Source organism: Ahaetulla prasina, chromosome 1 (genome assembly GCF_028640845.1).
Source record: "Ahaetulla prasina isolate Xishuangbanna chromosome 1, ASM2864084v1, whole genome shotgun sequence".
Lineage (NCBI taxonomy): Eukaryota > Metazoa > Chordata > Lepidosauria > Squamata > Colubridae > Ahaetulla > Ahaetulla prasina.
The window spans coordinates 49487249-49499590 of NC_080539.1; the positions used below are offsets into that span (position 1 = coordinate 49487249).

Consider the following 12342-nt stretch of genomic DNA (forward strand, 5'->3'; position numbering starts at 1 on the left):
ATAAACTCTAGCTAGTATTTCTTTTGGAAATTCAAGATATCTAAAATGGGAACTCCAACACTTTATACTATAGTGGGAAAAGGTAAAAATGTATGCAAAGAAGTATACAGCACTTTATACTCCAATGGGAAAAAGTAAATATGAAAAGTTTTATTCTGGCCCATATGCCATGTTATGAATCAAACTGCTTCGCGGATTGCACTACAAAATCACTTGGAATCTTTTCATTATGCAGATTCACTATGACTTTTGTTACTTCCATCCATACACAAACTTGCATATATGCATTGGCATTTAAATAAATTTGAACAATAATACACAGGAGCATAAGCCCAGAGAAACATCTTGCTGAAAGATCCCAAATTCTCAACAGCACTAACAGAACTGAGCACCTCATCCGGAACGAAATATTAAGCAAAATACTATGAGCCCCATCTCAACAACTATTGCTGTTCTTAACACCAGACTTTGGTGTCAATCTTTTTATAGTGATCTAATAACCCTGCAGGGGATTCTGGCTGATCAATTAGTAGGGTTACAAGGGGAATGAGAAGAAGGCAATCAAGATAATCTGCATAGCAGATTTCTCCCAAAAGTTACGTGGGATGTTTTTGTTCAGGAAATCAATAATCCTATGGAGAAAAAAATGGTGATAGATTGACCACTGGGATATAGGAGGTGTATATAGGATGAAGGTGGAAGGAATGCCTGGAGTTCCTCATTCCAGGGGAAAGACAGGTGCCTACTTTTCCCACCAAAAAGTGACAATGGGTGAAGAGGAAAGGAACCCGAGGAATCCACCAATCACTGCCCTTGAAACTGCCCCACACTGAATTCATAAGGACAGTTTCTCACTGCTGAAGCATAGTAAAACTTGGTCAGTGCAAAGTACAACAATATAGTTTTCTGTCGACTCAAGGATGGGACAAATGCATATTACTCAGCTGTGAAGAAATGTTTTCGTTCGTGATAGAATTATGCTTGGTATTCTTAAGGACTGTATTCTGTTGAGAGAAATTGATCTAGGGTCTATGTTCCAGTGTCACGTAAGGCCAAAAGGCAAGAGAGATTGGCTTGGGGAGACTGCATGAAATTAGGCAAAAGCCTGCATTTCCATTCTATAAAGTGCTACAGGCTGGCTTAAGGAACCAAATCTTTAACAACAACATGTAGCACCTGTGCCTCCCCCAGAGATCAGGCATATTTTCCACTGCTTACTTGTTATTGTGGTCAAAAGGTAGCACTCCTTCAGAAGTATTACGGGGTCTAATCAGGACAGCCAAACAAGCTCAATCTAAAAACTGCTACTTTGGGTAAAAACCAAGTCCTTCGTTGACAGTTTTAAGACTTAAAACAGGGATGGGCAGCTCCAGGGCCACCTATGGCTCCCAAGCACCCAGAGTTCCCTTGGTTTGAGTACACAGTAAGTTTTTCTTTTATTTCATTCTTTTGCTCGTTTTTTTGGGTAAGGGATTTAAGAGAATAACAGATGCCCTAAGATTTAAGGGTTAAGTTCTTCTTTCATTCATTAAAATGAAAAAAAAAAGTCTTTTCCTCCAAAACCACAACTTCCTCCTACTTGAGTTCTAAGAGGCAGCATGTGTGGTTCACACCTTCACAAATCTTAAGGTATCTGTTTTACTTCAAAACCATCTAAAAAGAGATTGAAACGTTTAGCCAGCTCCAGTCCAGTGACATCATAAGCACCCCAGCTATGCTTTCTGCAGAGGCAAACAAATATTAACGCATGGCCTTGACTTTGCACATTCATATTCAAGGATAGGACTTCCATTGCTCTTGGGTGTCTTCAAAAGAGTGACCTTTGCATCTGAAAGACAAAGGTCACTCTTTGAAGAACAGCAAAGTCCTTATCTTGGATGGGGAGGGGACCACTGGTTTGAGAGCGAGATCAAAGAGGCCATCCATATTAAAATTAAAATTGAACAGCCCTCTCTCAAAGGGGGTGGGGAATATGATACCACCTATCCCAGTGGTGAAATCTGAACCGGTTCGCTAGCTGCGGATGCGCACTGCATGCCAAGCGCACGCATGCATGGTATGCACCAAAAGGAGGCTTGGGTAAGTAGAACAGCAAAGGGGGATCAGCTGTGCTATGCGATTTAGCTTTGCTACAAAGCAGAATTTCCTGTTTTCTAGCAAAGCTAAACTGCGTGGCACAGCTGATCGTCAGAAATACCGGTTCAGAGGAACCCGTAGCTTTTTTATACTGCTGGTTTGCCCAAACCGGTAGCTTTTTTAAACTACCAGTTTTCCCGAACCAGTAGGTTTTTTTTTAATACTGGTTCAACGGAACCAATAGTTTTTATCCTACTGGTTCGCCCGAACCGATAGTTTTTATCACTACTGGTTCACCTGATTTGGAGTGAACTGGTAGCATTTCACCCCTGACCTATCCCCTATCTACAGTACAGTCCTTTCAGCAGTCCCAAGAAGGTTTCACACCCATTTGCACTCTGATCCTGAGAGTACAGATAATCCTCCAACTGGCCTCAATGACTCTCAGAGACCGTAATCCAACTTTCAGAGTGCTAACAACCAAACGACTGCTAAGGAATATTAATCCTTCCATTCCCAACCAAAAAAACTCCAAAGAACAGTTGCCTTTTGAAAAGCAGCTTTTGGTGCAGATGATTGGGTTCAAAGCCATGAGCACATAAAACACAGCTTACTAAAGCATTGGATTCATGCAACACTCTCAGTCCAAAACCAAATGCTTTATCTGGTTTTGCAGTATATATGTCAAAATCAACAAAGCTGTCAGGAAAAATGACAAAATTGGTATATACACACAGGCAAATATTTACTGGATTTGCAGAGAACAAGTGAATATTATTAATAATTTAGATTCACTTAAATGAGTTGCTCACCAATTGGCTGATGGATACAGTCTCTTCATTCTCATATTACTCCCTTGAAAGTTGTTTGCTCATATTTTACTAAGAGATACTTTTTTAGGATCATAAGGTCAAATGCATGTTACATTTGGAATTTTAATAGGGAACTATAGAAGAGGAATAGCAGTCTATATGTACCCAAATATACCTAAGCAATGATAAGCCCATTCTTTTTCAGAATCATAGCGTAATGTGTTAACTGAACCTGATCAATGACTCCTATATTTTACATTATTAGACAGCGTGTTATCAGTCTAAGCCAGGGGTGTGCAAACTTGGCAACTTTAAGATCTGTGGATTTCAACTCCCAGAATTCCTCAGCCAGCAAAGCTTTGCTGGCTGAGGAATTCTGGGAGTTGAAGTCCACAAGTCTTAAAGTTGCCAAGTTTGAACACCCCTGATCTAAGCTAAGTAGATCAAAATGCTATCATTAAAGTGTCCCCAGAAATACCTATCCAAGAACACTGTAGTTATGCAACTAAGCATATATTCGTAATAGCAATAGCACGTATATACCACTTTACAGTGCTTTACAGCCCTCTCTAAGTGGTTTACAGTCAGCATATTGCCCCCAACAATTTGGCTCTTCATTTTACCCACCTTGAAACAATGAAAGGCTGAGTCAACCTTGAGCCTGATGAGATTCGAACTGCCAAATTGCAGGCAGCTAGCAGTCAGCAGAAGTAGCCTGCAGTACTGCACTCTAACCACTGCGCCACCACGGTAAGCAGGAAAGGCCTATTTAAGTTAAATAATTAAGCAAACTAGGATACTTCATAGACTATTTGATGTCCACAAAAGCAAAAGTGGGCAGGTAGGCTAGCAAAAAGAAATTCTTGTGAATTAGGAACTTTTCATGGTAGCAAATAAAATAAAATAAAAATACACTCTGTTGTAAGTAAGTCAGACATATCAAAGTTTCTAAGGATTTCTTATTATTAACTGGAGGATACAATTTCTAAATGCTTAAGCCTTTCTAATCCAATAGCTATAACCATTCACAAATAGGTACCAATGACACATTCCCCAAAGCCAATAGAATAGCAGAGACACTCTAAACCAGGGGTCTCCAACCTTGGCAACTTTAAGACTTGTGGAGTTCAACTCCCAGAAGCAAAGCTGGCTGAGGAATTCTGGGAGTTGAAGTCCACAAATCTTAAAGTTGCCAAGATTGGAGACCCCTGTTCTAAACTGTGGCCCCTTGGGGGAACAGGAAGCACAGATCAGTGTCATGCCTGATGTTCAAAAGATTCATTGCAATAGTAATATGGTGTTTTAACTTTGATTTTTACATACCAGTTGAAGGTATCTGATCATTCCAGCCCTCTATTCACCTAATAAGTGGATTGGTATGCTGAAAAGGTTAGAAGAGGATAGGCAGAGAGCAACTACTTCAGCAGCAGTCATAAACAGCACTGAAAGGAAACAGAAGATGAAGAATGCAAGCAGAGGTATTTTTTTCCAGGTTTCCCAGAAAAACAGCTGAATCATAAACCCCTGGATAACTTCCCTCTCTTCCACATATAGAGTAAAAAGACACATATAGAAGAGATGATGATGATGATTATACAATGGTTGAAAATGCAGCAAGGAGAAACATTAAGTATAATACAAAGGAAAGAAGAACCAAATATTGTCAGTTTGATAAGCACTAAAAAGCTGTAGGAAAGAGCCGATGGTGTGATCTGCCAATAGAGTGGCTCTTAAAACAGACCCAGTTTTTTTTTCCCCTTGGCCTTAAATATTGTCATTACCCCCACAAAAGAAACCAGACTTCATTGTTTTGCCAAAGCACCAATCTCAAACTGAACAAGAAATTACTTCAGTACCCCCAGATTGTGCCCAAATTATCCCCTTGAGCATCCCTAGTTAAAGAACCAACCAGTGCTTCTTTACAAATACGTTGTCACTTTAGTTTGGGTGGAAGCAAACATCTTTTTTAAGATACTTATTCCCAGTTCATGTCATCAAAGGCAGCACTCTTTGACTTTTTAGATTCTTCACCTGAATCTGTTACATAGAAAGACACCATGTCATGTACAGTCCAAAGAGTTGAGTTTATGGTACATGGATTTCAACTGCCAGAATTCCCTAGCCAGCAAGATATACCATGTTCAGAACAGAAAACCATGACATTATAAGATACAAATCTGTTGTACTGTACTGTAATGCTGTCATGCTCTCCTATTTTTCTACTTTTTTAAAAAGCAAAATATCTTAGTGCTACTGATTTTCCTTTTTGAATTAATTTCAACCTATTACCAAACATCAAAGAAACCGAAGAAATATGCAGAATGTTGTTTGCTTGTTTTACAAATTGTAAAAAAAAAGATATCTATAAGGCTAATCAAAAATTCAATATTTTAATCAGGCATAGGTATTATGTATGGATTAGAATTTTGTTTATTATATTCCATAGCTCATCAGCTTTTTAAAATTTAAACTCAGTGCAACTTCAACTAAATAAAATAAAATGTTTGAAGGATAAAATAAATAAGGTTTATATGAGCTGATTTTCTACAGTACCATCACACTGAAATCAGAAATCAGTGACCATAGACAACCCCCATTACCTTTAATAACAAAAGCTTCGGTCAGCAGACGCAGCTTGTATAAAGGTTTCTTCTCTATTACAAGGTCTTCGAGGCCAGCTCTTGCATACATGCTTAAAGTCTCTCTGTAACAGCCTTCAATATAATGAAGCTTTGCAAGGAGCAACATTGCTTCTGTCATAACTTTTGGCTGGAAAATTAAAATGTGCATTAGTAATATAATAAAGCTGTAGTTAAACAATGTTTTTTTTAAATATTTCCCTGTTCAAAATTGCATGGAATCAAGCATTTTGTTAACAAAAGCTTAGTGAGCTTTGAGGTACAATATGAGTGCAGAATGCAGATCCCTCAGTTAATTTGAAAAATTAGAGAGGTTGGACATTCATTTTCTACTGAAATTAATAATTTTAATTATTAAGCTCTTAAGAAGAGGAACATTTTGTCATTACAACAGAGGACCCGCATGGCTTCCTGTTATGTGTCAATGGATGGAGCCATTTGATTTTCTTCCATAAATTTCCAAGAACTATGTGAAGTGGAAGTTTACTAGTATACTTTGACTACAGTTTTGATATTGCTGAAAATGGATACAGCTAGTGCTACAATTAAATTGGATGTAAGAAGTGGCTGATGTAGGATTATATTAGAGTAAGATTTAATTTCCCCTGTTTGAAATGTTATAACTTTTCAAAGGATAGTTGAAATGCGTTCACACATTTGTATACACACACACACATACACACATACACACACACACTTTGATTGCAGTTTCAAAATTGCTGAAGGGATGCAAAGTATTTTCCTTATGAAGAAATTTTGGGTAGCAGGGCCAAACTTTAAGCTGCTTCATAAATATATACAAAGCAGCTAAAAGTTTTGCCCTAAATATTTTTATATAGATAAAAAAATTACGCAGGTCAAAATTTTCAGCTAAATATACATTCTAAGTAACCATTGCCCTGTTTTTACCAAATGTACCAGCTTGAGCACCACAGTACTATAAAGGCCATCAATCTTAACTAAGCAGATGCCCTAGAATCTTCCTAACACTATATGAATAAGGCCCAGTTTATGCAGTTTATAGCTTTAAGCAATAGAGAGATTTCAAACACACAAAGTGCTTTATTTGTGACAACCAAAAAGGTTAAAACAGCACCTCTAAATGGTTGATCCCCATGTGGTTAGTACAGCTATTTCTCACTCACATTCACATTCTCCCAACCAAAAATAACCAAGGGCTACTCAATGTTGCCATTTGTAGGAGATCGGATTTGGAAGTTTGCCTCAGAGCATGAAAGTCAGTGCATGACTAACATAACAACAATAACCACTTTGCTAGTCATTTAAATTAAGTATAAATTAACTCCAAGTGAAAAAAAAAGGGAAAAATTGGCAGGTTTTTTTTTTCATAGTTATGCTAGATCAGGGGTCTCCAACCTTGGTCCCTTTAAGACTTGTGGACTTCAACTCCCAGAGTTCCTCAGCCAGCTTTGCTGGCTGAGGGACTCTGGGAGTTGAAGTCCACAAGTCTTAAAGGGACCAAGGTTGGAGACCCTGTGCTAGATCAAATGAATTAATAACTTATTTCCATACTGGTATCCTTGACTTACAACAGTTCATTTAGTGACCGTTTAAAGTTACAACAGCACTGAAAAAAGTGACTTATGAACATTTTTCAGTTACGACTGTTGCAGCAAGCCCACAGTCATGTGATCAAAATGCAGATGCTTGGCAACTGACTCACATTTATGATAGTTGTAGTATCCCGAGGTCATGTGATCCCCTTTTGTGACCTTCTGACAAGCAAAGTCAATGGAGAAGCCAGATTCACTTCACAGCTGTGTTACTAATTTAACAACTGCAGTGATTCACTTAACAACTGTGGCAAGAAAGGTCGTAAAATGGAGTAAAATTCACTTAGCAACTTCTTCACTTAGCAAAAGAAATTTTGGGCTCACTTGTGGTCATAAGTCAAGGGCTACCTGTATGAGAAATGTGAAATATTTTATCCAGCTTTCCTCATTTTTGTATATAATACTTGTACAAAACAAGTTTTGTCCCAACTTGTAACGAAAACTCACATTAATGAATTAATGCAGATTTTTAGAAGTCGGGACTTTGACAAGAGACACAAAATCCCATCATGCTGAATTAAAGCTATGACTCCCGAATAAACTACTCAATGTGGACTTGTTCAAGTAGCAGGCCAAAGAAAGGGTCTCTTGGTAGATTTCATAACCATAAAGTGTACAGTTATACTGCTCTGCCCATCATGGTGTCTCGTTGTTGATGTTTTAAAAAGAAAGTCTGTTGTATCATTAGTGCTGCTAAAATAGATCTATAGAAACATAAGTGGATCTACAATAAAACATTGTGGTAGTTGTTTTAATGAGTCAACTGATTTGATTTACTAAAATAGCTACATCCTTTTTCTAGGCTCACATAGAATCCTGAGAAAAGATACAAGAGGTGCTCTGCTCACATTATCACACATTCCAAAGCACCTTCTCAAAGTTATTTTCAAGAGTCTTAGTAGCTTTAATTTGGAAACCCTGGATTTAGCTACTAATGTCTTTCACCAGGACACTCTTTGCTATTCTCCACACCCCATCCCCCATTATTTCCTTTCCTCCAAGTCAGCAATATTTCATGGCCCTTGTTTGTTTGGTCCTCCATAGCCACATTGGTGTCCCTAAATTGTGTCTACACTTCTGCAAACCCTCAAAACCTGCTAATAACTTCATTTCTTCATGTGGATGACACCATTCTAGAAGGGTTGGTTCTTGGAGGACAGGATTGCCTATTAATTTATATAGTGCTGAAAGTTTAATTTATTTAAATCATAACAAATCCCATCATTCTTTTGAATAAAAATTGCTGCAGAAAGAAAGCAATTATTTCAGATATTTATAAATGCATCAGGAATGGTATCAGATAGGTGAGATTAAAGATTCCAACATTTTGTTATCTAAACCATTTGATTGTACATCATTAGCAGTGTTTGTAATGCTCTTTTTTAATTTCTATCTAGAATGCCTACCAGTAATTTCCCTCGATTTAGAATGTCAGTCAAAGACTTTTTGGCGTCACTCAGTTTGGGCTCAGTTTTTTCCATTAATGGCATGGTTTCTTTGATTTTGGCAAGGTTCTCTTTTAAGCACAGCTCCAGCAGTGCCTCCGCAGCTAGTAGATTCTCATAATCTTCTGCAAGACATAGTCAATGGAATAAAAAATTACACACTGTGTTATGTTCCCATATATAGCAGGACAGAAAGCTAAACATAGAATTTTAACCATTATATAAACATTTCCTTGCATAAGGAAATTTGCCAGAGTGCAAAAAATTGTTTATGCAATAGCAATCCAACTTAAGTGATTAGCTATACATTTATAGACATTTCTTAGAAACTTTCTTATTTAGACCAGGGGTGGGTTATACTTACCTTTACTACTGGTTTGCAACAGGAGCACGCAGATCACCCATGATGATGTCGGGGCGGGGGCGGGGGGCGGAGCCTCCTGCCGGTTTCACTACCGGTTCTCTAGAATCGGACTGAACCGGGAGCAACCCACCATTGATTTAGACATATAAATGAATGTCCTGTGTCGTGTATTCTACTTCAGATTTGTAAATACGAACTCTTTAAAGAAATAAACACCAATTTGTTCCGCTGACTTATTTAAAGAAATGGACAGAATTTGATTCAGTCATGAAAACTTTATTGGAAATAAAATCACACTTATTTATATAAATGTCTTGTTACTGTTTTCTAGAAATCTAATCAATAAGACATTATAAATCCAAATTTTGCTTCAGGCTTCTCTATACTTACATAACAAATAATAACTGAACCGATTAACTGAATACAAGGGGATTTACTTATCAACATGCATACATAAAACTGTACTCTAACTTAATCAGCATCTAGGACTGAATCAAAAATCTATGCAATGACTTTCTATGCCTCTCCTCTCCCAAACCCTCATCTTCCAACCCAGGGGTCCCCAACCTTTTGGACCTCAAGGACCACCAAGTTCATAATTTTAAATCCCGTGGACTACTAATACGAATCCAGCGTGCTGCTTGCTGAAGCACCTGTGTGATAGGATGAGGTCCTTCAGGCACTCTCCCTCCTCTCTCTTTCTCTCTCTCCCCTTCTCTTTCTCTGACTCTCTCTTTCATTCTCTCTCTCTCTCTCTCTCTCATTTTCTCTCTCATTCTCTTTCATTCTCTGTCTCTTTCTTTCTCATTCTCTCTCATTCTGATTCAGTCTCATTCTCTCTCTCTCTCTCTTTCTCTCTCTCATTCTGTCTCTTTCTCTTTCTCTCTGTCTCTTTCTCTTTCTGATTCTCTCTCATTCTCTCTTACTCTCTGTCTCTTTATATCTCTCATTCTCTTTCTCTCTCTCTCTCTTTCTCTGACTCTCTCTTTCATTCTCTCTCTCTCATTCTCTTTCATTCTCTGTCTCTTTCTTTCTCATTCTCTCTCATTCTGATTCAGTCTCATTCTCTCTCTCTCTCTCTTTCTCTCTCTCTCTCATTCTGTCTCTTTCTCTCTTTCATTCTGTCTCTTTCTCTCTCTTTCTGATTCTCTCTCATTCTCTCTTACTCTCTGTCTCTTTCTTTATCTCTCTCTCATTCTCTTTCTCTCTCCCCCCTTCTCTTTCTCTGACTCTCTTTCATTCTCTCTCTCTCATTTTCTCTCTCATTCTCTTTCATTCTCTGTCTCTTTCTTTCTCATTCTCTCTCATTCTGATTCAGTCTCATTCTCTCTCTCTCTCTTTCTCTCTCTCATTCTCTTTCTCTCTTTCATTCTCTGTCTCTTTCTCTCTTTCTTTCTCATTCTCTTTCATTCTCTCTTACTCTCTGTCTCTTTCTTTATCTCTCTCTCTCTCTTTCTTTCTCTCATTCTCTCACTTACTCTCTCTTTTTCACATTCTCTCTCTCTCTCATTCTCTCTCTCTCTCTCATTCTTTCTCTCTCATTCTGTCTCTTTCTCTCTTTCATTCTCTGTCTCTTTCTCTCTCTTTCTCTCTCTTTCTCTCTCTTTCTGATTCCCTCTCATTCCCTCTTACTCTCTGTCTCTTTCTTTATCTCTCTCTCATTCTCTTTCTCTCTGTCATCTCATGGGCCAGCCAGTGTCTTGGGGCTGAAAGGAAGTCTTCTGAGAGACCTAAGTGTGCGATGCACCAACAAGGGCCAGAAGAAATGGCCAAGAGATCAAGCAAGAGACAAAGCTTCACTCCCACTCTGGAATATGGAGCTAATTTCCACCCCCCCTCCCCTTCCCTTGCCAGGCAAGGAGTGAGTGTGAAGGGAGGGGAAGGGGTGGGGACAGCCACTCGTGGATTCAGCTGACAGGAAGCTACAGCAGGGGGAAGAAACAGCCCAGCATTGCCGCCACCTGTTGCTTCCGCCCGCCTGCACCACCAACCCTCCTTGCATCATTACCTCATTCTGGACGGCGAGGGCTGCACTGTAAAGTTGCAAGTTTCACAAACCTCCCTCAACAGCAGAGATTTACAGCCCCACCATGAGCTGCCTGGCCAGGCCCATATTCCAGAGCTCTAATCACAGAACTGGCCATTGCTCATCCCGGAGCAGCTCCTCCACCCGGGTACACCGTGGACCACCAACATTTTCTCATGGATTACCCGGTTGGTGACCGCTGTTCCAACCTCACAATCAACTGCAGAAAGTATTAAACAAATAAATTTTGAGAGGCATAACTGCCATGTGCCAGTCAAATCAAGATTAAACTATATATCTCAATAGGCTGCACATTCAACTATTAACCCTTGTGGTCTTTAATTTCATACAGTATGGCTGCCCATATCCTGTTTGCCCAGAGGTGCTTATGACAGGTAAAATAATGAGATACTTATAATGGCAGAAAATAAAACTAAAAGATAAAATGTTAATAAAACATTCAAGCCATAAACAGCAAGTAATCAGAAATACAATCTGAGTTCAAAAACAGCATCTACCAGGGGTGTGCAGGGGAAATATCAAAAAATCAAGAGAATGATTGCCACTGTATTATTGATACTCTTTTTAAATGCATCTTTTTAAAAAACTATACGGTTAATACTGCATAACAATTTAATATTGAGTATGCCTAGTTTCAACCAGTTATCTGAGCAGAACCCAACTGAAAACAGCGCAAATTTTTCTCAACAAAAATATGGAGAATTTTACTCTTGGGCTCTTATCTGGAATGCTGCTTTGCCTCAGATTTTAAAAGAACAACTGTATTGGATATAATGTAAACATGCAGAAAATATGATCTATAACTGGAAAGGACAACAAAGCTTTAACCATGTGATTATATGAGCTCAAACTTAATATTACAGAAGCATTTTCTCTCTAAAGTAGAATATATTCCAGAGGAAACAGCAAAGCTTTCTCATATTCTCCTCCTTTTTATAAAAAACAAAACAAAACTATTTGATGTTGCTTTTCTTTTCTCTCCACTTATTTTGTCTCTCATTACCCCTACCCACTACTGCCATACTTTCTTTTCCCTGGAACAATTGCATATGCAAAATTGACTGAGGAAAATATACATGCTGATAGTGCAACAAGCCTGTATTTAATTTTATGCTTTTGGGTGGAGTCCACAAGTTAACTTGAAATTAGTGACACAGACCCTCTACAAACACAAAATGGCTGTGGTTTGAGGGAAAGTTTCAAGGGGGGGGGAGGGACATCCAAGCTGCTGATGAGTACATTCCTTCTGTTTCACAGACAGTTTTATTTTCTACTGAAAGGTTTCTCTTTAAAACTGAAACTGTATTTTACTTAGCCTCTATCTACATCTTGCTCCATTTCTCCCCCAAGAATGCTGCTAAAGTTCTCCAAGCCAATACATGCTT

At 38.5% G+C, this 12342-nt stretch overlaps 1 protein-coding gene across 1 annotated transcript in view; it reads right to left on the reverse strand.

Annotated features, from left to right (window-relative positions):
* The window catches only part of TTC7A (tetratricopeptide repeat domain 7A), a 197774-nt gene that overhangs the window by 183582 nt on the left and 1850 nt on the right, over positions 1-12342 (reverse strand). Inside the window, exons 2-3 of the mRNA XM_058165184.1 lie at positions 8508-8671; positions 5489-5657 (exon numbers count right to left, since the gene is read on the reverse strand). Of these exons, the coding sequence (XP_058021167.1) occupies positions 5489-5657; positions 8508-8671 (333 nt within the window). The remainder of the gene's footprint in view (positions 1-5488; positions 5658-8507; positions 8672-12342) is intronic.